We start from the raw sequence: 27728 nt of genomic DNA, 5'->3' as shown, positions 1-27728 counted from the left end.
GGAACGAAATGTATGAATTTATTTATCTTATATTCAAAGACATTCACATAAACATCAACTGTTAATGGTTTCTAATAAACAAACAAATAAAACAATCTAACAATAGTTTCCTTATACATGATGTTGCAAGTCTGATATAAATGATGGGCATGTGATGTAAAAGTGATAATATGACAGATTGAACCACTGACTGGGTCATTGTCCAAAGAACAATGACTCCTTTCTACAGTCTATGCTGTTTGTCCCACAAGCTCAATATGCGGGGTAGATGACAAATATATGTTTCTGCTATGAAGACAGTTATTAAAGTTACTATCGTGACAGAGGAAATATCGGCGTTGACATTACCAATTCATTAGCGTCTATATCACACAGACACACAAAGGCGGGTCCGAGCTATGCATGGGTAGCCAGAGAATAGACATTGTCGTCATTGTTGCAATGCGTAGACGGTTGTGTTGACATGGCGTTGGTGTCGCCGGCTATATTGTAGTAGCAGTGACCATTTTGTTCAAGACCATCGGATTCGATATTACCATACATATGTTCTTCATCCTCCTTGTACATATCCTCAACACAGTATGCATCTGCTTCTAACTGGTCATGACATGCAGAGACACCACCTTCACTAGCACCGTTATCATCCTCATCTTGGCTAGTCTGTACAGGGCTGTTATCGTCAATACATTCATAAATATCTGTTTCGTCGACGTTACTGATGGTAATGGACGTACCCGGGTTTGCTACTTTAGAATCATTGCCAGTTCCCAGGCGCCTCCCAGGGTCTACATCTGGGACCGTACGTCTCTCACCAGAATGTGTTACAATGTTTGCAATACTATACAACGAAGTAATTGGAGAAACCCTTCTAGGGATACTTAAGGAGATAGTTTGGTTACAGTCTGCGATGTCGTATTCGCCTCCAATGGGTATTTCATAAAAATCGTCATCACTTCCTTCAGGAACACTCGGAACCGGTGTACATGCTTGAGAGTCAGGTGCAGGTTCCACAAGACGTTTGGAATTGGTAACAGATGTCGGGCTTGTTTTACTTCCGGTATAAGCCAAATTACAATGCATAATATTCGCTTTGTCGTAATCGTCATCTGTTCTTTGATGCTCAGCGTCGTCAGGAATGGTATATATTCCATCATCTTCATCCGCTGCTTGTGGACCAAGATGCAGATGGCCTTGCGTGCCCTCATTTTTACCACCAACTGCCTTAACGGAGTCATACTCCCCCTTATAACTATGTTTCAGTAAACCCGAAGTATGATTGTACACATTTCCAGTACTTTCAGAGTTCAGCTTTTCAGTATCAGACAGCTTATTGTATACTCCTTCCTTTGCCGTCTCTGAAGAGTTCACATAGAGCACCTGATCTGATCGTCGGTATGGCATGACGACGGCCGTGGGAGGAGACGGTTTCTCTTGTACAGCAAGAGTAGAGCAGTAAGGGTCTGAAGATTTTTGGTCGTGAATGGACTTCGCCAGAGAAGGGTCGGGTAACTGACCGGCGGGAGGGTTGGGCATAGAGTAGTAGGAGTCAGTGGATGTGGCTAGAGAGTAGGTTGTGCTTTCTGCAGTGGGGTTGCTGATGACATCTGTTTGTATGTCTGATTTTTCCACAAAACAGAACTTCTTCTTCCTAAAACCAACAACACAGAGATGCATGACCTTTATAAGAAGAAACGGAACGTTCACTGGATTATAAATGCCTGTGGGCAGAGGGACAAAGGTATTTCCAAACTGGTCCTCATACAGTAAAACAGTAAGTATCAGGATGTTAATCATCCCCAAACACAAAAGTGCGATAACCTATTTTTATCCCTTCGAGATGAGAATATATATATTTACTCGGTTTATCGGTACTATCGCGTTTCACCGGACACCTTCACACGAGAAATCGATGTCCCATATCAACCACGTCCGTTATGCGTTCATGCTTTATCCTTGAGTTAGAAAGTCCATTCACTCGGGAGGAAGAGTGAGTGAGTGAGTGTAGTTTTACGTCGCACTCAGCAATATTCCAGCTATATGGCGACGGTCTGTAAATAATCGAGTCTGGACCAGACAATCCAGTGATCAACAACATGAGCATCGATCTGCGCAATTGGATCCGATGACATGTGTCAACCAAGTCAGCTAGTCTGACCACCCGATCCTGTTAGTCGCCTCTTACGACAAGCATAGTCACCTTTTATGGTAAGCATGGGTTGCTGAAGGCCTATTCTATCCCGGGACCTTCACGGGTCCGGGAGGAAGAGTATATTTTCAATTTTTCAAAACTGTAATTAGAATGTCAAACTGATATAATTTGCAAGAAGGAAATTGTAAATGATTGTGTGTTTTTGTAGAAACATGAACGATTGGAGCAGACCAAGTCAAATCACATATTAAAGTTTTGACCAGTACTCATAAGTAACGAAAATGCTACAAAAGCACATTACAGTTAAGCAATGCTTCATTACTCCATGAACAATAGATGAAGAAACATAGTGCCAGGTTTCAACCTCACGGAGAACGGAAACTCCAGGAGACAATGTAATAAACTGATATTCTGTATACCAGACTTCTCTCCAGTTTCGATAAAGGGATTCGTGGTGAATGAAGTATTACAGACACGTAGCCTAAGTGCCTTCCGGTGAAGTGTCAGACCCAAAAGTGAGAATATTGATAGGTACCCAGCTGATCACTTGAGTAGTACCCAGTACAACAAAATGCTCAGCTCCAAGGGACTTACCATCTTAGAAATAGTACCAAAACTATACAGCAAATCACAGCGGCAACACAGCCCACGGCAGCTCCAATATAGACCCCAGCATTGCCTGCAGTGACGAAAACTATTCAAGCATAGGCCATCATGGTGCAAAGATAAGTCGTCTTTGACACATTAAAATGTGTTTCAGTTGTACGACCACGTTAAGACTAGTACAGACACACGCAGGCACGCACGTACGCACGCACTCACGGGCACACACATAAATCATATAATTTCAATAATCTCTTCAAGCAGTTGTATTAGGAAAAACGATGTGAAGGAAAAGACAGAACTGATTCGAGTATTTCTCGACCGTTGTTCTGTCATCTGGCATCACAATCTAACCACCCCCAACCCGTACCCCACCACCCCCTGTGTACTAAGTGGGGGTCCAGTCTTCAAAAGCGCAGGCTATGTCAGCGTGGAGTCAACCGCGCACCAAAGGAAGTAATCAAATTCCCTATTTAGTCTGATTCCGCATCTTGGTGGGTCAGCACAGTGATTGTACTTTCCGATTTTCCCAAAGCAGAAAATATTTCTTACCTGTATCATTTCTGATTAACCCACCCAACACACACCTCACACCTACACAACACGCCATATGACGGATACTCATTTCAAAACAGCTTTCTTCACCTGTGATCGGTTCGTAGAGCTCGGTCTGGTTGGTGCCCGTCGATGTCGGCGGTTGAGCAGTGTCCGGGGGTGGTTCAGGCACATACGTGGTCTCCATTTTCACTTAATGTAAAAGGCAACAGAATTGTCACTCGTTTACTTGAGAAAACTGTTAGAATCTTTAAAACCTGACATGCTTAGACATGCACCGAGATATGAATATGATACCTCCGATCATGTGAAATTGTCCAGTAACCAAAACCCCACATTATATGGATTCAAGGTTATAAGACATACACATTCACGTTTTAACATTTCCAAATGCCAGCAAAAGTTCAGATCGAGTCCGAGCAATTTATTACTCATGAAAATCCTTATCTACCTTCGTGTATGAGATACAAGGGTGAATACGTCTCAGGGTGTATACACACGCTTCTTCTATATCATGTTATGGTATGTGATAGGTATGTGTTGTCAGTTGCCAAGACGCGTATGTGTTCACGGGGACCGAGGATATAATAGAGAAACGTAACAGACAGATACTTTACCATTACTACATGGAATACAGGTAACGCTAAAATAGGTGACTGATTATGAGCACAAGGGATCGACATAACGAACCTGATTATCAACACCCGCGTTGTCGGGACAACATACAGGATTAACAGCTACATGATAATTCTTTGTCGGATGGAAAAGCAGTGGAAACCAGACATAGTTACTGTCGGTACAAAGAATACAGGTAAGGGAAAACCCACCCGTTTCACACAGAGATAACAGTTCTTCATCACAGGGGAGCCACGTGAATCTAACAAGGGGAGATAACTCGTCTCCCAGTTTCCGTACAGTAAGGCAGGCTTCAGACAGGTCCTTGCCGTCGTAATGAACGCTCACGTCCTGCCCTGTGACAGAAATATATACTGTTAACAGCAGATGGGATGGAAACTGATTTACAGCAATCGTATATTTCATATTTTCAAATTCAAAAGTTTAAAATGTTTCTTTACAAAACTGAATCCGGGCCTTAACTGCTGTTTAAATCCCTTGACATGTATCCTATTCAATAATTTCCTTATCATCATTTAATCAATTTTGTTTAATTGATAATTAAAATAATGGTACATTTGGTAATGATATGGTTGTAAAGGTTATACTTTTGTTTGCGCAACTAACTTTCGTCAAACCTTTCTTACTTCAGTTAACAGGTAACATTCATATCCCATCACCTTTGAAGTAAAGGACTAAAACAAAGTTCATTTAGCAAGGTTACCATTTATCCATTTCCAGAAGTACGTTCTCCTCAGACCAACCCAATAGCTCCGCCGACGATACATTGCGTTATACAGATCAGGCCTGTTACTGTTGTTCACCTTCAGCAAAGGTCGTGTTCTGTTGGCTTCATCCCAGGTCTTTTTGTCATTATTAATGCAGACGGTTCCCCGGCAACGTGTACTATCCTTCAGCGGTTCTGTTGGTAAAAGAGTAACCTCCTATGACTTTTGCCCTAGATCTGTCAAAGAACTAAACATGCACCAGGTACAGTGAAATTCACGACCATCTCGGAGGTCATGAGTGAAGAAATGTTTTCTAAAGTCGCGTTCTATACTGATTCACTTTTATTGCATGTGTCTTCATGTATGGGTGAGCGAATGAATTATTTAGTGATTGTGTGTTTGACTGTACAAATAGAACATTTTACCATGGACCTCACTCAGGTACAGTGTACTGACCGCTGGACAAGCCTTTCCGTTAAGCCCTTGACAACAGAATAAGACGCAAAAAGTGAAAACCTTTAAAATCGTTCAGTTTGTAGGCGTTGGATGCCTATCCTTCAGTCACCATATGACTAACAGCGGGTCTGTCTAAAAGACTCGATTCTTGATAGGCAACCGTCCTTTATCTGGAATGTAGAACAACCTCGTGCGATTCCAAAATATCCCCTCACCTTGTCCAGCAAGAGACTTCTCACTTTCACAGTTCTTGGCTTGATGCAAGCTGATGTACCCTTTCCGTTCCTTCTCTGCATAACCACATTCGCCATCAGCGTTTAGGGATATATCAGCGTGATCTAAAACTGATAATTTCAAAAGGGTAACGCTAGGAAATAGACGTTCTCGAATATAGGTTGAAGCAGATGCAGTGTGACGTAATTGCACTATAGTATGTAAGATGTAAGCTACATAAAATGGATCAGCGATGTCACGTGGTGTGTACGAAACAAGAAAAATGCTCTGCAACCACCACTTACAATCTTTTTGTTAAGAAGAGTAATGAGTGAATAAGTGAAAGAGTTTAGTTTTTCATCGCGCTAGTCAATAATCCAGCTGTATGGCGGTGATCTGTAAATTATCGAGTCTGGACCAGACAATCCAGTGATCAACTAAATGAAGATGGGTACCAGTGAGTAGAGCAGCACGAGAAAAGTGAAATGTTGACAAATGAAATGGCACATTCAGTATATGTCTCTGACTGTCTGCAAATAATGTCAGGACTGGCCTCACCATGCCTTATGTGGCGCGTGTTCCAAGATTAATAATTTCCAATTGTGTTTTAGTGTTTCATAGATGTCGGTAGCCAAAGCATAAGCCCAAAACATAATGTCTATATGCCTTTCAATGTCATCCAGATATCGTTATTGTTCTAAGCATGATGTGGTTATAGTTTAATGTTTCACTTTGAATACCGTAATACTATATTTTTTCCACCAATGTATTTATATGTGCTTTCATTTGCGTTTAATCCACCTGGTGCAGTGTACGATCGTCCCAGTAAGCTTACCTATGGTATAAAGTGATATCCCGCCTTCATTTCCGCATGACTGATCAAAGTTGCCAGCACATCTGATTTGAGAAGCGTTTGTGGAGGCTGCTTGGACTGACGGCGACAGGCAGTAACACTCCTCACCCTGATAGAGAACGCAGATGTTCATTGTTAACAACGGTTTCCTTTATCTATTAACTCTACAAGACGTGATGCTTCAGAGACACAATGGAAACATTTGGAAAACCTTTATAGTTCAAATTTGGAAACCTTTGTGTTACAGCAATTTACTGCAGAATTGCTTTTGTACATCCTTCCTCTAACCATTTCGGTAAGCCAGTGGCTAAGGCGTTCGCTCGTCACTCCGAAGAATTGGGATCGATTCCCCACATGGATACAATGTGTGAAGCCAGTTTCTGTTGTTCACCGCCATGCTATTGCTAGAACGTTGCCAAAATGGGTGTAGGGTCATAATCACTCACCCATTACACAAAAAAGTGCTGTGATACTTTGGGATAATTGATTCTTGCATATTCATCGACTCTCTTTAGCAGTGAATGCACCCATTTCCACAAGGCTTTATATCAGTCTCATTTTTTATGTCATGAAGTCACTTACTCTCAAACCGACAACGCTGTCCTCGGCACACTCCAAGTGACACTGGAAGGCTGAGTTTCCATGGATATGAGTTTTCTTCATCTTAGGAGTAGGCTTGTAGCCGACATAGGTGTACAAAGGGGAGCCGTCGGCTGTAACAGATATAAACTGATATTGTTATAAAACATTGACATGAGTTGCGTCCCCCTAATCATGCAGGATCCGCTGCAGTCATGATGCTGCTGATGATCATGGGTTTGTCAGCATTAGACTATTTAGAGACCGCTGCCATATATAACGGTAACGTTGCTGAGTGCGGTGCTAAACAACAAACAAACAAACTGTAAGGATTGTTATTGCTCACACGTCCATATCCATTTGGAATTCTTCACGGCTCCAACCCAGTAGAATTCGTCTTCATCCAGAGTATCCATCACGTCTTGGGGGATGCTTTCTGACCCGGGGGCGTACAGCTGACCTCCAAACTCCTTACAACCCTGTCCTGCACCCCACCAGTTGGAGGTGTTCAGAATTTGGTATTCTGTTCTGAAGCGTCTTTCATCCTCTGGATCTCTGTCATGCCATATTGCTGTATGAAAATGCAGGGATTTAAGACTGATTTTTTAATATGTGATATCATATACCTAGTTTACACAGGTTTCAGGTTTCTTTTTTCTACCTAATCCAGCTTTTGAACAAATACACCTGGACCTGTTAACGTAATCGAGGTATCCTGCAGAACCGTTATTTCATGCTATTCGGCAAACCCTTGCCGCGATATTTTGTTGGTTTGTCTATTTGTTTGCTGTAGTCAGCAAAATGTCATCTACATAGCTAAGGATTATGAAAAACCAGTGATCGACACTGTCGAGCAGGACATTCACTCAACCACGCTGAGACACCAACGACCAACAATACGGGGTTTGGGCATATACTTTTCAAAATATACATTATCTCATCTTTGAACTAGTATTCTTTCTCACGTTATCACGAGTCTTAGCGAGAAACCCATCCATGTGGTCCTTTGTCTATCCATTAGATATAACGTCCAGTTAACATGCATTAACACCGAATATGCTTACGTTAACATATGTCGTTATATCATTTATGTCTATATGATGTCATCGTTGCCTTCAAATCGTATACATTAACACTTTGTTAGCATCCCTAAACTACGATCTTCGCGGCATATTTTGGAATGTTATTTATAGTATATAGATATCGTATAAAACTGCGTCGTAGCATACACAGTCTGTTTTGGACTATGTTGCATTTCCATAGAGCCTGTGACATCTGCAAAGCATATTTTGCATCACAGAATCTATTTTGCATCCACATGTTACATCTACAGAATCTATGTTGCATCCATAGAGCATGTGTGGCATCCACAGAGCATATTTTGTGTCCATAGAGCCTGTTTAGCAGCCACAAGCAGAGCATATGCTGCGTCCACAAAGTATATTTGCATTCATAGAGCCTGTGTTGAAGCGACAAATCATATGTTGCATCACCACAGAACTTACTTTACATCCAGAGTCATTGCTGCACCCATAGAGCCCATGTTGAATCCACAGAGTCTATGTTGCATCCGTCGAGTCTAGTTTGCATCTGCACAGCCTGTGTTGCATCCACAGAGCGTGTGCTGCATCCACAGAGAATGCGTTGCATCAACAGTTTATTTTTTTCCACGGAGCACATGTTGCATCTACAGAAACATCAAGCGTAAAGAAACACGCTCTGCTGATAGATCACTTCAGCAAACCACCTTAAAATGATAACAGGCTCCGTGACTGTCTAAGTGAATGAGTTCATGAGTCTTTCATTAACACACCCTATATTGTCCGGAGATCTGTGCTCTACTGAGGCGGAAACTTAGGATAGTAGTATTTCCTAGTTTGTTTTTGAAGATTTGATGAAATATTGTACCGACCTCTCATCGACATTTAAAGTTGAGAGTTCTATGCGCTTCACCAGAGACTGGCCTTAAGTACACACCTCCGCCATTTACGTCACATATAAATAGTCAGCATCCTCCTTGTCTCCCTCCCCCAGCCTCCCTCGTCTGTTGTCACTAAACTGTTACAGCTGGACTAACTTACCAGCACTAACTACTTAACTACTGCAGAAGGGAAAGTAGGATCACATTTGGAAGTAGAAAGAGATTTCATATTTGGGCCGTTGCGATAAAATTCATGCGTATCTCAACAAGGTATTTTTTCAGGTGCACATTTCCGATACACAAACGCCCAATATTTGCCATGTCGATTAATGTGAGACACTGTCACGATCAGGGCATAACTGATCCTCACTCTGACACAGTTGAGGAAGTATCCTCATACTAAAGGTGCTGTTAAAGCACAATGAAGGAACAGGTGACATTCACCTTTTCTCAACAGCCAGCACTCCCCCTCCCTCCACTATTAACAACCCCCCCGTGTTTTGTGCCCGTGTTACTCATTGTGAAATAAGAGTTTTCGGTTAATAAATGAAGGGGTCGATTGCACTATTAGTGACAATATATGATATTCCATAGATTTACATGTCTCGAATAATATGATCGTTTGTATTTTAAATGTAACATACAGAAATATACGTAATCTGTGCATACGTCACTGAAGGAGACCGGGACAGCTAGTCACAGTATTTGCCTTTGAGCATATTTACATGTCATGTACATATAACTGCCTTTGTCGGTATATGTAATCTATTCTGTAACACATGGTTTATGGATATTTCGTTGGAATGTGACTCTCCCGTTTTATGAGCTCGAATGCGATTTTATACGTTTATGAATCGAACGGAACAATACACGTTACAAAGGCCATTGCTTAAGGGAAAGTAGCCCCAGGTGGTCAGGGTAGAGTGGCCACTGAGCAGCTATTGACAAACCGAGACTTGTTTTTCTGGTGTCCCCGTACACGGTCCACTCGTCACATTGTTTATACGGCTGGAATGTAGGGTTGGTATCAACACCACTTCGTGGTAATCTTTTTGATGTGAATTGGTTTAGAATCAACGAAGGTTTATTCGATTTCCTGTTAGATATATGTAAGGTATATGTTTGATATTTGTCAGTCGTGGTGAACACTGGCAGTGTTTATAAGGTATTCATATGTATTGATTATAGTTTTATGTATCTAGATAGACGCTTACGGGGAAAATACAAAATAAGCCTTTGACAATGCCCCTATCTGGCATGTTCTTGCAGCACGACGATGTGTCGTTGCCTTAGTTACACAAAATGCTACATTCCCTTGCCTTAAGGAATTCTAAAAACATCCAATCATTTAAAATGTTAAATTAACTTTAATCACTGAAAGACCCGTTATTTGGTATAAAAAACGGTATCTAAACCATGAATGTGTTTTTTCTCCGTTAAAATCGTGAATTGTTAATTCAAAGTCATATAATCTGAATATACTTACAAAATATGTCACCAAGAGTTCTGTGGCATCCATAAAATAGGAAGATAAGGCCAACAACCCACTTGTTGCGGGAGGCGAGTATACTCGCACTCACCATCTTGTTCCTGGGAAGGAAATGTGCTGAGGACACGGCTGAACGCAGGGAACTAGTCTTGACGTAGAGTGCGCAATTCGTTGCCACTCCGGTGAACCTGTTTTGTATACGTAAATTTATTGTAACGGTAGTGCGCATTGTAGTACGTGACTGCTTGTATCGGGGATGAGTATTCCGGTGTTTACAATGACACGGTCAATACAGACGACTACAGGTCTAGTGTAAACGTATTTGAAAGGAGGACAGGTGTTTGTTCGAAAAGATGAAAACGTGGGTTGGTCCCGGGTACACTCACCTGGGTAAACATCGGGTGCATGATATGCGTGATCCGCTCAGTTTCGTAAGAATACCTGTGACCCATGACACTGTTGTATTTTTGTAACCAACAAAACTTTCCTCCACTAAAACCTTTCCTCCTCCATGATGTTGGAAGATAAAAAGATTTATACGTCACTGGTCCGTGTATTTTCTGCAGATATTGAACACGTGGTCGTGATCTGGTGCATTATTTGGACCAGTTACATTTAGTTATCACTTTTTCTGTAATTTGTCCTCGATACAAGATAGTTCAGCGTAATGTGTCCCAGACATGCAGTACTTCAACTAAATGTGACAGAATATATATATATATAGTCTGGTTCATAATTATTGAGAATTTTTCTTCTTACTTTGAGCTATCCTAACACCTCAACTGATTCACTGATACTTAAAACTAAGTAATGGTATAAGGGAGGTTACTCATCTTGGCCTACTGAGTATAGTACAATTAGAGTTACCTCCCCTGAATTTGTAGCAGACGTCATTTTCCTCAGCACTGTCAACAATGTCTGCTGAAGATAAAAGAAGGTTGATTTTTGAGTTGTGTAATCAAGGAATTGATGATGTAAATACACTGGCAGAGAGAACAGGAACTCCCCTTTCTACTGTGTATAGGATTAGGAAGAATTTTAAAGAGGGAAAGGATTTTGGGCACCAGAAAGGAGCAGGGAGACCCAGAAAATTGGACTTCTCAGATCGCGTCCGGCTGGGAATTTTAGCGTCTAAAAAGCAAAGGGCAAGCATCTCCAACATCAGGTATGAAATGATAGAAAGGGGATCAACAGTTGTATCAAAATCTACAGTTAGAAGAAATGTGATTGATCTTGGATGGGAGAAAAAGACTGGAATTCCTTCTCCTCTCATGAAACAAGAACATAAAGACAGGCGTGTTGAGTGGTGTTTGGCACATGAAAACTTTGACTGGGAAAATGTGATTTTTACTGATGAAAGCTCAATATGGGTATATCCCGATAATGTGAAAATATGGACAAAGTCTGCATCAGCACCGTTGTATCAACGACCTAAATACAGCCCAAAGTTCCATGTATGGGGAGGGATATCCTTATTAGGAACGACCCCGCTGTGTGTGTTTGAGGGAAATCTGACAAGTCAACGCTACACTAACATATTAGATAATTTTCTCCTTCCAAGTGCACATGTGTTTTATGGAAATGACTGGATTTTGCAGCAAGATAATGATCCTAAACACATCGCAAAACATGCCAAGCAGTGGTTTCAGGAGAAAAATGTGACTGCATTACCATTTCCTGCATATAGTCCTGACTTAATCCCATTGAGAACATTTGGGGGATGATGAAGGAATGTGTGAATCAAAAGGGGTTGACAGAAATTGAAGACATGAAGAGAGAAGTGGTCCGATACTGGGACAGCATAACTCACGAAACACTAACCTCTCTGATAGGAAGTATGCCTACCCGTCTTAGACTGTGCCGTGAAGCTCAAGGACACTTGATAAAATATTAAATTGTTACCTACACAACATGAAAAGGTCAGTTCACTTTCACAATACATTCAATTTTATCTGATTTGTTCTCGTTTAATAATATGAAATGCTTTAGCTATTCTCAATAATTTTGAACCATACTGTATATGTCTCTTTCTGCAAATCGAGTCCCTGGTATGTAGTACGTCAGCGTAAAGTGTTCAGCTGTACATCTCTGTCTTCATAATGTGTCCAAGAAATGTAGCCCTTCAGCATAATGTGTCAAAGATACATTGTACTTCAACGTAATGTTCCCCAGGTACATGTTTGTGTGTTTGAATCGGATCCCAGGTATGTTATGAGTGAGTCAGTTTAGTTTCACCCCGCATTCTGTCAATATTCCAGCTATATGGCGACTTTCTGTAAATAATCGAGTCTGGAAAATGACAATCCAGTGATCAACAGCATAAGCATCGTGTCAACCAATTCAGCGTGCCTGACCATCCGATCCCGTTAGACGCCATTTACGACAAGCATAGCCGCCTTTTGGCGAAGCATGGGTTGCTGAAGACCTATTCTACTTCGGATCTTTCACGGGTTCCCAGGCACGTAGTACCTGAGTAAAGTGCCCCAGCTATACGTCTTTGTCTTAGTAATTGTCCCAAATATGCAGTACTTCAGCATAGCGTGTCCCAGATATGTAGTACTTCAGCGTACTTAGCCAATGGTGATCCTGTCGCCCAAGGTTATGCAATGCTCTGTGAAGGGTTGCGTACCTTAGCGGTATCAGGATTCTGATTGGTATCCTTGGCTTGTCTGCACCTTTGTCACTCCTACATAATTACACAATGCCATTTAGAAAGTGGTCAAATGCAACATATGTCATGTTTGAGATTTCACTTTCTTACTAAAGTACAAATTTTAGTACTTTGGATTCGAACCCGCACCGTCAGAGTCAGGCACCTAATCGCCAGCACACAAAGCCAGTCGCCTAGCCCCGCTCATCCACCGCGATTGGAAGACTGGAAGTCGCGGTGGCTGAGCGGGTTAGGAAAGTGAAATCTCAAACATGACATATGTTGCACCCCTACACCAAACACAAACGGCATGAAACGTACATGAAAGTGGCCGAAGCGGCGCAATAGCTAAAAAAGGTACCTATTTTGAAATAAAGCATCTTCCACAGATCTGGTTATACAGCACGTTCTAATGTACACGGATTATAGCAGTTGTATTAGCGAGATTACACGCGTATATGGAAACAAGCACGAGTGTGTGTAGTGTACATTTAGAAAGTGTTGACTTATTAGTAACCGGGTTTGGGGTATCTATAGCTCGATGTTGTGCTTACACAATATTGTACAAGTCATATATTACTCCTATATACTACCTTCTACATCAAAGGAAAACCACACATTCTTTGTTTGCTGTTTAACTACGGGTTCAGGTTGTAACTGAACGAGTCTGGACCAGAGAATCCAGTGACTGACATCGTGAACATCGATTAGTCGCAACTGGGGAATGGCGAAGCCCATGAACCAAGTCAGCGAGTGTTAAGTTAGTTTTTACGTTACAAAATTACATTTGGCCTTCTAAACAAAAAAAGACAAACGCAGTTTTTTCAAACAAACAAACGAAAACAATGGTGACGTTCAAGATGGGTTTTATATATATTCATGGAAAAATTTAAGGGAACGCATGAAATAGCTGTGACTTTTAATCTTTGAAACAGTAAGAAAAGTTCATACAGATGAAAAGGCTTATGTCAAGTGATGAAAATCAATATCGGGTGTGTCCCCCATGTCTCTGGAGAACTGCTTGGCATCGTCGTGGCCATTCATTTCCCACAGAGGTTACTCCTGTCATATCTTCCTACGTAACCTCTGTTCTAATACGGCCATATTTCCCGGCCATCGAGAAATCCCCTTGCGGCACAAAATTGCAACAGGATTCATCTCCCTTGTTACTATCCAATCAGAACACGCGTTAAATAGACTTAGCTCCAATATGGCGGCCCCCATGGAGTTGGTTCATCAACATGCGAAGGAAAGATTCGGTATTTCATGTTTAAGTGAAAATCAGAAACTGGCAATAGAGAGTGCAGGGATCAATCGCCATGATGTGATTGTAGAAACCAAAACTGGTAGTGCCAAGTTTTCCAGATGCATTACTGAGATCTTGCGAATGATCACTCTTGAAACAACGTCTCTGATTGCACAACTAAATCTGAACGCCTCCAATCGCGAGTCTTGAACACTCGCACCATGAAAGGACCGTATTAGAACAGAGGTTACGTAGGAAGATATGACAGGAGTAACCTATATGGGAAGAGAATGCGTCGTGGCATGCTGAGAATGAGTGTACGGATGGTACCAATCGGAATTCAACGCCATTCTTTCTGGAGAGCCACGAAAAGTCCATCCATGTTAACGATGTTTTTAACCGTGGTGTTTGACTGTGCACGTACATGTCACATGTAAATCTAAGTGCATGTAACTTTAGGAGCATGTAGTGCACGTGCATGGAAAGTATTATGGTGAGTTTGAGTGAACTGCTCTTCACGAAAACGATAATACACGGCACTGAAGTTAGTAAACAGAAATTTTGAATTGCCCTAAGAAACATGCGTTCCCTTAAATTTAGGTAACTTAAGAGTGATAAAAGCTAAAGATTTTCAGCTTCATGTACAAACGTTCAAAAATAACTTGCATGTGATTCGTGGCATTGGATCGGTTAACAATTCCATTTTGGAGTTTACGTTTCAACAAAGATAAGGAAAACCTCACGCCAACTAGTAGACTAATAACGAGAGTGTGCGGCATTCTCTTTGTCTTGACTTACATATGAAAAGCCTTCCGTATGATGCTTGATCATTTTTCATGTACAAAGTGGATTGTCACGTATATAAAGAACACATGAGAATGTATTATTTAGACCTTGTTTGCTTGCCTAACTGCCATTTGAAAACATGTAATGAAATGGTCAGTGTTCCAAGGGAGATAACTCCAAAGTATTTTTCTATCACTGGATCAACGACCCACTTGACATGCACAACTGGTTAGTGTTGCTTACGGACGACAGAACGCACAAATTAATGAACTAAGACCAATGCTGACTTTTATTTATTTATTTATTTATTTATTTATTTATTTATTTATTTATTTATTTATTTTGTGATCATTGGAACATGAAAATACATTACAAAGTTACAACACATTATTGAGCAAACATTGCTGCATAAAGTAATCATACAATCATTCGACCACAAATCCGGTGTGGGTGGGGTGAAGGAGAGAGGGAGAGGCATATATGTGTTATCTTATGCATAAGAACTGACTGAATATGTATTTGTGACTTTTATGTAGTATGCGCACATTGACCTTAACGCGTATGCGCAAAAAATCATATCGTAAAATAAACGAAACGTGAGTAAAATGCATCCAGATCCAGAATCCGTTCACTTAATATTTCTTGCAGACAACAATGCAGGTAAACAATATATGTCACAGTGAATAAGTAAATGTAGACACAATGTATATGCACAAGTAGTAGAGTTCCTTCCTTAACATAAAACATACTCATATAATAGTGAGTTTAGTGAGAAAGATTTTCACATACACAAACGGTGTGTGAGTTTAGCATCACGCCACTTCTAGCACCATTCCAGCAATAGAGGAACCAGAAATAGACTTCACACGTTGTGCCGAAATGGGAAGCGAACCCGGGTCTTCGATGTGACGAGCGAACGCCTTATCCACTAGGCTACTCCACCGCCCTTATACACCAATAACTACAGATGTATGTATATACAGTCAAAGTTCGACTTATCCGAGTGTTCGACACATCCGTCAGCATTGAAAAGACCAAGAACCAACACGACCACTTTGCTTAACACATCGTTATTTTGCAGTAGGATACACATACGGATAATATATCTTTGCAATAAACGTTTACGGCAGTATTGATCTTTAAATTACAACATATACAAATGTAAATAAGTTCAATCACTTTATTCGTCATGGCAAATAAATATGCATACAAAAAGATAAACTTTAGATACTGAACACAAACAGGCATGTTCATACGGTAACAACTGACATAATGTTTATAATCACCAAACTCTGCTACACCTGGTATTCCTGAGTGGTAATGTTACGTCAAGCTGCATTCAGGTTATATATCTCAACAGCCTTACATATCATCTCTGTATCAAGCAAGTAAGTATTCCGGATACCCTTCCTTTCTGGATATAACTGTTTGGAACGACTACATATAGAATACAGGTCGCCAATACACGGGCATTACTGTGCAGTCGAGAATTAATCAGGACATTTTATAACACGGACGATTCACGAGGAAAGTCAATGTTTCATTAAGTCACATTAATAAGACCTAATGTTAACATTTTGTGTTTCAGTTGAGCCATGCCAATGCAACAAAGTGCATCTAATTGAACATACTCGAAAATAGTTATAAAACATATACAATACATCGGTACGTGCTGAATAGGACTTCAGAACCTTTTCGAGATATAACCGAATGCTTATAGTGTCAGAGTGCATTTAATTGAAGCGCCGCACCTTGAGGGTGAGAAATTAATCCAAAGGCTACAGGATATTCTGATATATTACAAAATATATCACCATGGAAGATAACAAATAGAAAACAAAACGTTACCACAACAATAAATGATAGACGTTTCAACGTCCTCTTCCTGTGAGAATCTTCAAGCATGAGAGACTGCTATTGCCAGACTGTATACCTGGTCGTCTTGTTGTCTAGAAGGGTCCTCGGAGATGTTATTCCCTGCGTCGGTAGCCAAAGGTAAATTGTAGTAATCAGCATCATCAGTAACTTGAGGATGAGAGTTTCCAGAGTTGCTGTAGACGGGTTGAACATTTCGATTCGTTCCTTCCTCCCCCGTGTCGTTGATAAACTGGTACGTGTCATCAACTTCATCATCATCACCATTTTCTAATACAACATTGACATCATCTGTATGACTGTAATCATCCAGTCTTCGTCGTTGCTGTAGGCGTCGTGTCGTGTCGTAATTGTCGTCAGCGTCATTGTTTGCCTGTCCCACATGGTTATACATGTTGTCAGTGTCCTTCATACGACGGTCTCTTGATACTGTGTCATAAGCATGTCTTTGAGAGGGATGAATCAGTTGGTCATACACACCCGATTCAGGGTGTGTGTGTAAGGGGGTTATGTCTTGGATTAGTGTGAGATAGGGGGCTTTCACACCTGTCGTATCCCTGCTCTGTCTCTGTATGGTACCGTGCGGGTTATCGTCCTTCTCGACATCTCCAGGAAGATGATAGATGCTATCACCATCATCTCTTGTTCCATCCACATTGTCCAAGCTCCTGGAACGAGGGGTATCGTATAGTGGTTGATCTGTATTATGGCAGCGTGCAGTAGGTTCTGTGGACATCAGGTATTTCCCTCCTTTTTTACTTGTGCTCGCTTTTGGAACTACATAATGGCCATCGTCTTCTTGGGAACATGAATTGGTAACGCTCAAAGTGTTTTTCCCAGGCTTAATGTTGTTGTAATGATTCTCGGCGTCCTGTCGTGACGACGTCAGGTGAACGTGGTTGTTTGGTGTCACTGTGGCTATAGGAATGACTGAGTAATGTGGAGAGATGTTTGAAGATACAGACATGTTAATGCCGCCCTGGTCATCTGAAGGAGCAACAGCTCCTGTGTAAGTGGCATTGTCCACACCAGCATGGAAATTGACGTGTCCCCTGTATGGAACAGAGCCTTTATCTTTGAAGCAGAGAAGCCGCCGTCTGAGGAGGAAAGACAATTACACAATATAACATTTCCACACTCGTGATATTATTTGCGTATAGGCACTCGTATTAATTAGCGCTTGGCTGATGGTACACCACACCACAGACAAATGATTATGGGTTTATAATATTTAAATTATAATTGTTACATACCTGTATGATATAATGAGAACTACCAAGGAAACTGCAACAGCTGCTGCAGCGATGGAACAGCCGACATAGGTACCTGTTAAAGGGTTAAAGGAACGTATGATGCATATATCTTGTGTGGGAATAGAGGACAATGAAGGATCAATCTGAGGTGTTCAATAGGATTAATACAAATGATTTGGAGATCAGCAATACCCACTTTTGACATGATCGATGATAAGAAGTGTTTTAATGAAGTAGCATCATTAATAACATTGCCATAAGTGTACGTCATGCAATTATGAGTGAGTGAGTGAGTTTTACACCGCTTTTTTGCAATATTCCAGCAATATCACGGCGGGGGACACCAGAAAATGGGCTTCACACAAAGTACCCATGTGGACATGCAATTATGATCACAGTGTGACGTGCATTTCTTTTAAAAGGTATGCAACTATTTAGCCACATGTTTAAACATAGATTGAAAATGATATGACTAAATCGTATCGTCTACCAATATTGCTGCTCGGCTGTTGAATAGAAGTGGCATTGCGTTCGGTGTGATCTGTAGACGTGGCTTGAATTGAGGTGGGATATCCAATATCAGGTGAAGACGAAGGACCACTACTAGGCAGTGAAGGTGTGTTAGTGGTGTGTGTCGACATCCCAGCTGGTGGTTTTGTTGTTCTGACTTTCACTAAGAGCAAAAGCAATCACACCATGTGCTGCAGTCAAACGTAAAAGTGTAAGTCATAGAATATTTGTTTCCTCTGAAATTTTATGCATGCTCAATAGCATGTGAAAAGTAAACACTAGTGTTTTCTGAGTTGGAATTAAACATTTATACGTCATGGAAATTATGACGAAGGTTGCAGATTAGAGAAAAACTGAATAATTACTTGTTTCACAAATAGATGTGTGTCTGTGTGAGCACTCTGTCCAGTGGAACTGTATTCCTTGGTACGTTCTAGATACTGCCAGGCACAGAGGTAACACGTCATCATAGTAGTCCAAGGCATGGAGCCCCATATCACTACCTGGTGGAACATTGTGAATATGTAGAACGTTAGTGCACTATACTCACAGCCTTGACTACACTCACAGTAACTCTTTACTGTGAAGATGGTACCCATGAAGATGATATAAATCGGTGATGACACCGGGTGTTTGCGAAAAGTTAGGTATGTCCTTTAGTAGAACCCGTCTTTCACAAAAAGTGATGAAAAATGTCCCTTTTTCGACCTGGTGCTGCTCATTATTCCTAAAACGTTTATTAAAAAGCCTGCAATATTTAATATGATTAATATGATTAATTTATTCCAGACAGGAAAATGTATCCACTTTAATAAGACTGTCCATATTTTGCCTCTCGTGCCCTGTAAATTCAGATAAAAACTCCATCACTGCACTATTCATGCATGTTATATCAATGTATGTACTTAAACATGTATACACCCTAATGCACATTACAGATCTTCTGTAAACCTCATCATGCTCGAGGTTATAGCCTCGAGTGAATAAAGAAATCTTATAGCCATGCGACTGCGGTCAGTAAAGAAACCAGACAATCAACTCATCGATGAAACCGCAAAATTTAATCAGAGAAATGGGAAGTAAAGAGGTTCCGATACTTATAAGTAAAGACAAAACACGTTTCGGAAGAAGATTTCTTTGAAAAACACATTTGGTTCAGTTTTAACATCTCGGACCAAACATTTCCTTTCTTGTTGACTCAGCATATTTACATATGCTACTGAACTTATAGGGAACCAGAAGAATTATGGACCCACTTACATTCAATATTGAACGACAGTGCAAAAGAATGCCCAGGCTCTACTTACTCACAAACAAAATTCGCTGTGTAAAGGCGGGTATGTATGGACAACAACTTCTCTGTTTCGTGAGCGGGACGTTTTCGATGCAGGTTTTTGTACCGTTGTCAAGCAGGAATGAGAACGGTACAAGACAACGGTGGTACAAGACAACGGTACAGGAATCTGCGTCAAAACATCGCACCTTCGTAATGTGGAAGTTGTTACCCATAAAGTTTGTCTGTTTTGCAGTCAGATACTATCAATTTCGTTGACTTTTCAGTTTTAGAAGGGAAATCGTATTTTCACAGTTAGGAGTTAGGTAACGAAGAAATATATGGAATAAGTATTCATATTACAGAGGCGTTGTAGCATTAATGCACGCATGTAGGTATTTTCTCAATAGTAAAAGATCTTTTGTATGCAATGTGATTTTAGTTGACTTCACTTACAAGTTGGGAATGGACTAACCGTTAATCCATTTCTGTTCGGACCTCCTCTGTAGGCCAACCCAGTACGTATTCCAGGAGTTGTCCTGCTCCATTGCGTAACATAGGTTTTCGATGTTTGTGCGGCTTACCTTTACCAGATTACACTTGAGTTTTGATTTTTCAAAGGTATTGTATTGTTCTGATAAGCATATATTTCGACTGCATGTCCGGAAGAAGTAATCACCTGTGATAACAAATATGACATCGATCGTTAAAAGCAGAAAGTTTAAAAACTGTTTGTTGGTAATACGTATGTAAACATGAAATTACACTGAAGAATGTTACAATTGTAAATATAGTACATTAAATCAATGTCTGTCACTAGCTGGATCTACAAATACTTTTGATGCACAATTCAGTTTTATAACACTGATGGAAGGATATATTCACATATGGATTAAATGCCTGAAAAGTCTAAGGTGTTAGATTTACCTAAGCAGATAACTGAATATATGTTCTGAAATCGGACCGGGTTCTCTGAAAATGATGTTACCGTGGAAAAAAACATGTTCAGTCTGAAGTGACAAACATCTAAATTTGCTATTTACAGTTAACTTACGTAAGTGTGTGTCCTCATAAGCTGCCCCCTTTCCATTATCACAGTTGTTTTCCAGGTATATGGTTACGTAATACAATGAACGATAGGAATAACAAGAATAGGAGGAGAGCTTCCTTGACTCTGCTGTGCTCTCACTGGCATAACCACATTTATCGATCGGACTTGGAATAGTAATGAAGTTTTCTGAAAATTAAAAACTGGTTTTATTCTATATGTGATGAGGAGCAAATAAATGTTACCTTTTGTTTGTATATTTAAAGATATTAATAATAATCAAGCACAATAGTTTCAAACAACACACATTCCTACGGCAGAGATCTGAACATTTTACACTTTAACTTCTACAGTACAGCATCCAAGCCTGTGCACTTACCCAATTGCCATCACACTGATAACGTCCATGTAAATTATGTACTATGTTGTAACAATGATGTGGATGGGAATTGGTTGGCTTATTGTATATGAATATGTTGGCAAAACATACAGATCAAAATCACCTCGTTTGTACAGAGATACTCCATTGTCGTCTCCGCAGAATTCGTCATAGTTACCAGGACACCGAACTTGAAAATGGTCTGACTGCTCAGCAAACGAAACATTTTCGACGCAGTAGCATTCGTTTCCCTTTAAAGATAAAGAAAGGTAGGGGCCATCTGAAGTAAGACACCATGAAACGAAATGCTGAAAATGTCCATAAAATAATGATGAAAAATTCACATGACAATTAACATCCTTAGGAAACATATATACCGCTTGTATGGTTAAGTCGGAATTGTAAATCGTACTGAGAATATGGAAATAACTTTGTCGGGATTTTTATGTATATATGATAACAGTGTTTGATCTGACTCGCGGATTTATCAGTGAAGACTACATCAAAGCTAATAGCACCGTGTGTAGTCCGACAGTATGAATATATAACTTTGAAGAGAGAGAGAGAGAATAGATGATAGCATGAATTTTATAAAGCGTGCATTAGTCAAATATATTGGAGGGTCACGTCTGAAGCTGTTCAGGTCAAAACAATGTCTATAATTATCATTTACATAAAATAGTTCATACCATGAAATGGCTGCAAACATGGCGATGATGGTGATAAAAGTGCTATGTCATGACATCATTACACCTAAGGTTTCTTGTTTCTGCCAATGCTGGACATTCAGTGGCAAAATGCTGGACAGTGTCATCGGGTCATTCATTTCATAATCTCTATGCTATGTTTACAATTTGAAGCAAAATCACTCATGTTCAATCAACAGACGCATCTAGTATTCACATTATTGTAATTGTTATCACGAGACGTTTCCGGCTTCTTCAGTCGGATACTCGATTACGACCGTCCACAACGTCCTCCTGAGATCGGACGGCAACCGAGACTACATGCTCATCTTTACGACCCACACCATCGAGTTATTACCATTTAGCACATCCCACAGAGAGAAACCTTTTACATAGAAACATGATACGTATCGAATGCTATCATATTTAAGACACATGAAAAACAGTGGAATACATCCTCTGGGCCTTGTGAGTTGGAGCAAGAAGTATTATCTGAGATGAAACGATTATGCCTGTCACTGCATCCAATCGAAGGCGGCAGTGAATTATTTGATCGAACATTGTGCATATGTTGGTATTAACTTATGGTTTGATTAGATTCTTAAACTGTCCAACAGAGGAAGCATTTTCCGCATTTATCGGTCGTTCATTCCACGGTTACATTGTGTCGGACAAAAACGATTTGGCATAATCATTAGATTTGCATCTTCTAGTCTAATAATTTTCATTATTCCTAAGATTGTAGTTCCTGTTATCAGAAACATTCCCTGGAGCAAGATCACAAAGATATTCAGGAAACATATGGTTTGCAATTTAGTAAAATAATGTTAATTTAGAAAAGTTTGTATACATATTGTTATGTAGCCTTGTTAATTAAATGCAGAATTAAAGTGTTAAAATTTACCTTCTTAACGTTTTAACCCTGAAAAATATATTACTTTATATTGCTCCCTTTGTAGAGTATTCGACTATCGAATACAGGTTATAGTCGGTACATCGAAGACAAGACGGTAATCCCCCCTTCGGGATTATCTGTCGGCATATCAAACAAACCGGACAGGTGGGACTAACCCCACTCATTAGCAGTGTTAGATGTGTTCCCGAAGGATTTAACGATTCCTTGATGCTCACCCGAAGTCCAATTGTTGTATACCGCTCCTTGCAATGCTGATAGCAGGTCAAAACACAATTCCCCTCCAGATAGGACACTGGCCTATATGTAGATATACGCATATATCCGATATGAGTGTACAGAGTCGACTGACCGGCTAAAACAAACACAAAGTTATAATTAACTGAACATAAATTACATCTCATACTCGTCTATTAACACGGGAAAATTTGGCAAAATTTTACCAATATTTTATAACGGTATGTGTTATTGAAAACTGGAAATTTACAGGCCAATTGACCCCATTCCGCATTTTTAAACCTGTCAAGGATCACAATGATAACGAGTTATCAGACTTAATCCGTCACCAGTATCTCTTAAACTAACAGAACCAAGGTGCGATGCATGTATCTCTCTCTACGGCTGTTTGTCGTTCACGCTGGTCAAATCACGTGCGTGCCAGCGGGCTAGGCGGCTGACTTTGTGTGCTGGCGATTAGGTGCCAGACTCTGAGGGTGTGGGTTCGAATCCCGGATGGGACTCAACCAAACAAGTACTAGAATTTGTACTTTACTAAGAAAGTGAAATCCCAAATATTACATATGTTGGACTATGTAGATTGTAAAAACACCTTCTGACTTGATGTGTAGAGTATTTAACAATGACAGCGTTGTATACGTTTGAACGTGTGTCGTGATTAATGTAGCATGTATAACGAAACTGCGTATGGTGTTTATGTTCTTTGAAAGCTGATTGATCACTATAATAGTTTTGCCCATAGTATTTTCGAATGATTATGTAACAAATGATCCTGTGACTGCGGGTATTAAACACCCTGTTTGCTTTACTCAGGTGTGTTGTGTGTGGGTTGGTATAGTCATACCTCTTGCCAAGGGAGCCAATTCCCCAAACTCGCAATTTTATACTTCTAAGAGAGTCTGAGTAAATATAGATTAAAGCCGGATTCGGGTTTCAGAACAGATCCAGACATGAAAGAAGTAATATACATCAGGATAAAATATTTTAAAAGATGTTATAGAATGAGATTTACATTTAGCAACCACGACACCTAAAAAACACCATTTCATCTGTGTTGTTCAGCCACATGAACGATATTTTTTTCAGTTAAGAGTCTTCACACTGCTCCGAAACGGTTGGTTATTGGAAAGTTTTGTTTTGTTGACACGAAACACCGTCGTGAGTTATTCACAGATGTAAAATGATTTATAGACGGATGAAGACCTATTGATGGGTATTATATGACGAATGTAGATAACTGATGGTAACTTCAGTATGTTAACCAGGTTATCCTATGATGATGAAAGAGCGATAGAGACACCTGTTCTATGCAAGTTCATACTTCCGGACAAGTGGTGAGTTACGAGCACGCCTTTGAAGTGACCGGTATAATGGACAACCGCGTAATTACGTATGAATATATAATATAATACAATGCCGATCACAGCGACATATGTTTTTGTAATGTTTTTTCAAAAGAATTGTCAAAAGATAGAACATGCAATGAAATGTTAGAATATTCAACAAAACAATACCTGTCCAAATCCAGGTAGGATATTTGACTGCTCCGATCCAGTAATTAACGCCCAGCTGCATCTGTGGAAGGAGAACGTCAGGAAAGCTTTGTGACCGAGGTATGTACAGGCGTCCACCGAACTGAGAACATCCCGACAGTGCAGCAGTCCACCAGCTGCTCTCAGAAGTCGTTATGTTGTACACTGGATGACTCGTGTCATAATTGTCAGGATGGTCAGTCCAGAAGGCTGGAATATAACTACAGTTCGTTAGTTCGTTACAGTTATGCAGGAACCCTCACCTTCCTTCAAAATCATATCTAAAGTTTTTGTATTGAGAAAAACGATTTGGGAACGTATCAGTCATTGAAAAATATTTTTGTATCAATCCAGGTCCTTACATCTGTATGGATCATCACTAAATCGAAAATGCATATTCATTAGTTCACAGATAATTTCCCTGTTTTGTCCATATTAGTGTGAACAAATAACATCAAGTTTTGTATGGGGATGGTGTAAACATAAATGTGGAGACATGCAGTAGACTATTCAGATTCAGTTTGAGAGATGTATGTAACATAACAGAGATGTAGCAGAGAAGTATGTAACATAACAGAGATGTAGCAGAGAAGTATGTAACATAACTTTCCCATTATTATACAAGACCAGTCACTTGCAAGCCACTTGGTTCTGACCAGCTGGGTCCTGTCGCCTTTGCTAAATAAGCGTGAACATTCTTTTTTTTGTTACACGAAAAAGCAATAAAAACATTTGGTTGTGCAAATCTTCCGCTGATATGTTACCCCCTACGGATGAGAACGCATCACTGCAATTTCAGTTATGTATACTCTCTACGTGTCTCTAGAAGAGGAGGTTCTACTGGAGAATAACACGTGACTGCATTAGTATCGACTGATGATAATGTATTTGCAAGGAACAGGAAGGACTGGGACAAAGACAAGCGATTTTCTTTAAAGGTGCAAACACAAAACGCGAGTCGAGGTGTTGTTAAAGTAAAACCGTATGATCAATAACGTCTTCATCAATATACCTGAAATATTGAAAAACACATAAGAAAAAACTTCACGAAAACTTCACAATTTCGAGAAAATAATTGAAACAACCAGAAACTAACTGAAGCAAACTGAAAGTAATCGAAATTTTAGCTGTTGAAAAGTATAGCCGAAATAACGATTAAATAGAGGCTATGAAAAAATAATAAAAAAGAAAAACTCCAAATATTGAGAAAAAAGGAAATAACTGAAAAAGAACGATTTCCGATTAAATAAACAACGTATCACCATTAGACAAGCGTGATTTACAAAGTTATGCATGTGTATTGTTCGGGATATGAGGCATCAGTGATTATATATTCGCAAACTCTCTTCAAGATAACGATGCACCTTGTGACACATTTTTTGTGTAGATGCTCAGAAAAAATGCACAAATAACCTTATTCAATGTTTCAAATAAAACATCATTATTTCAGCGAATATATTCTTGTGCCTGTTTACAAAATGTGCACAATGGCGATTCTCTCATTCCAGTTTTGTCAATAAGTATTGGAGTATTCTTAGTAATCGTGCATTGGAAATATTTCAAATTTACACGCTGTGGACATCTGTTGGGTATTAAATGTATATATTCCAATCATTCTGGGGAAATCGTCTTCCGAATATTTCTTCCCATTTTGACATTAAATATCTTTCAACGTCAGTAAATAGTCATTTTATACTTCTGTCTACCTCTGAGTCCAGTTTCAGATCATAGGGGTGACGCTCGTTTATCATTGCGTAATCTGTGGTCAACAAACAATGAAGTGTTGTTTTAAGAATGTAAAACAACCCGACAGACTGACCTATGTCTCATTGTCTTATCAGTAGAAAGGGGACTGAAGGGCTATTAGAGCGCATGTATCAAAGAATGCATGTTATTCTTTGTAAGTGTGTGCCTCTGTGTTTATGTGTGTATAGTCGCGTGTATGCGTGGGGTATCTGTGTAATTGCATGATTATATATGTCTCCTTGTGTGTCAGTATATGTGTGATCTTGTGTGTCTTGTGTGTGATGATGCGCCTAAATGTGTGTCTAGCATGCGTGAATATATATGTCCCTGTCTGTCTGGGTCATTATGTGTCATCGTGTGTGTCTGTGTGAGTGATTGTATGTGTCTGTGTCTGCCTGGGCCATTATGTGACATCGTGTGTTAGTGAGTAGTTATATATGTCTGTGTCTGTCTATGTCATTATGTGGTTTTGTGTGTCTGTTTGAGTGATTGTGTGTGTGTGTCTGTCTGTCTGGATCATTATGTGTGACCGTGTGTGTTTGCGTGATTATGTGTATCTATGTCTCTCCAGGTCATTATGTGTGATCGTGTGAGTCTGTCTGGATGATAAAGTGTGTCTATATCTATCTGGCTAATTATGTGTGATCCTGTGTGTCTGAATGAGTGATAATCTGTGTCTATATATGTCTGAGTAATTCTGTGTGTCAGGTTTAGACAGTGCCATCATAATTATTTATATGAATATATTTACCTTTCCTGTACACTCTAACAATAAACAGTCTTGACATTAACATGAATAAAACATGGTGAGAGTATAAACTTACTTAGTTCCTCAGCGATGACAAAACAAGTACGCAGGTAGATGAAAAAGAAAACCAAGACTATCCCCGAAATGCGGTAATATTCTGTGTTACCCACTGACGCCATCTTGGATTGCCTCCAGTACGTGTATAAACCCGTACTGAGACCAGGACGTTAAATATATTGTGCGTGTCAGTGTGTGATCTCGAGACACATAATTTGGGACAATTGTTTATCTGATTCCAAATGTCTATCAACTTTGTTATGTCAACATAAAATTCTAATGCTGTGAGGTAAATGATGGCGATGGACTGCGTGCTATTGACTTGATAGACAGGTCTGCACTCTATTTATTCGACATGGGAGGAACAAACATTTGGTTTTTTTTTATTACAATGTCCATTATAGTAAACCATCGTAAATGCACACCGTCAACAGTCTAGGTAAACTTAGTGTCAGTTCATTTCGTTACACTCCACCAATGAGACTCATTTGTGGAGAATGAGTTTACCTAGACAGATATCGTCAACTTACATCGTCAATAAACATTAGTCTATAGATTAGTTTGCAAACTAGCATTTAAAATTACACCTACGTATCACTGAATTCTGATTCGAATAGGATAACCTTTC

The 27728-nt window shown here is 39.9% G+C and overlaps 2 protein-coding genes across 2 annotated transcripts; both read right to left on the bottom strand.

Annotated features, from left to right (window-relative positions):
• Window positions 1-243: 243 nt before the first annotated feature.
• LOC137294272 (uncharacterized) lies at window positions 244-10299 on the bottom strand. Its single transcript, XM_067825279.1, has 10 exons — window positions 10159-10299; window positions 7098-7322; window positions 6755-6885; window positions 6155-6281; window positions 5322-5450; window positions 4647-4844; window positions 4135-4278; window positions 3398-3499; window positions 2744-2828; window positions 244-1648 (listed from the first exon to the last, which is right to left on the bottom strand). Exons 1-10 carry the CDS (start codon window positions 10253-10255, stop codon window positions 397-399), a joined length of 2490 nt encoding a protein of 829 aa, XP_067681380.1. The 5' UTR covers window positions 10256-10299; the 3' UTR covers window positions 244-396.
• Window positions 10300-16009: 5710 nt separating this feature from the next.
• Window positions 16010-27233, bottom strand: LOC137294816 (uncharacterized). Its single transcript, XM_067825936.1, has 10 exons — window positions 27120-27233; window positions 24532-24759; window positions 22999-23135; window positions 21306-21432; window positions 20809-20991; window positions 20230-20433; window positions 18847-18984; window positions 18462-18644; window positions 17972-18044; window positions 16010-17815 (listed from the first exon to the last, which is right to left on the bottom strand). Exons 1-10 carry the CDS (start codon window positions 27220-27222, stop codon window positions 16741-16743), a joined length of 2451 nt encoding a protein of 816 aa, XP_067682037.1. The 5' UTR covers window positions 27223-27233; the 3' UTR covers window positions 16010-16740.
• Window positions 27234-27728: the final 495 nt, after the last annotated feature.

Source organism: Haliotis asinina, chromosome 8, assembly GCF_037392515.1.
Source record: "Haliotis asinina isolate JCU_RB_2024 chromosome 8, JCU_Hal_asi_v2, whole genome shotgun sequence".
Taxonomy (NCBI): Eukaryota; Metazoa; Mollusca; class Gastropoda; order Lepetellida; family Haliotidae; genus Haliotis; species Haliotis asinina.
Note: the sequence above shows the minus strand (reverse complement) of the source record. Positions and strands in the feature narration are given on the sequence as shown.

Bases quoted from the DNA above. Each gene is read 5' to 3' on its own strand.
- LOC137294272 (XM_067825279.1), bottom strand. From the start codon at position 10,255: ATGGTGAGTGCGAGTATACTCGCCTCCCGCAACAAGTGGGTTGTTGGC. The intron at 7,323-10,158 runs GTAAGTATATTC...ATTTTCATACAG, and splicing joins AACTCTTGGTGACATATTTT to CAATATGGCATGACAGAGAT. The intron at 5,451-6,154 runs GTAAGCTTACTG...TGAAATTATCAG, and splicing joins GATATCACTTTATACCATAG to TTTTAGATCACGCTGATATA.
- LOC137294816 (XM_067825936.1), bottom strand. From the start codon at position 27,222: ATGGCGTCAGTGGGTAACACAGAATATTACCGCATTTCGGGGATAGTC. The intron at 20,434-20,808 runs GTAAGTTAACTG...TTGTTATCACAG, and splicing joins TTATGAGGACACACACTTAC to GTGATTACTTCTTCCGGACA. The intron at 18,645-18,846 runs GTAATTATTCAG...TTTTGCTCTTAG, and splicing joins CACATCTATTTGTGAAACAA to TGAAAGTCAGAACAACAAAA.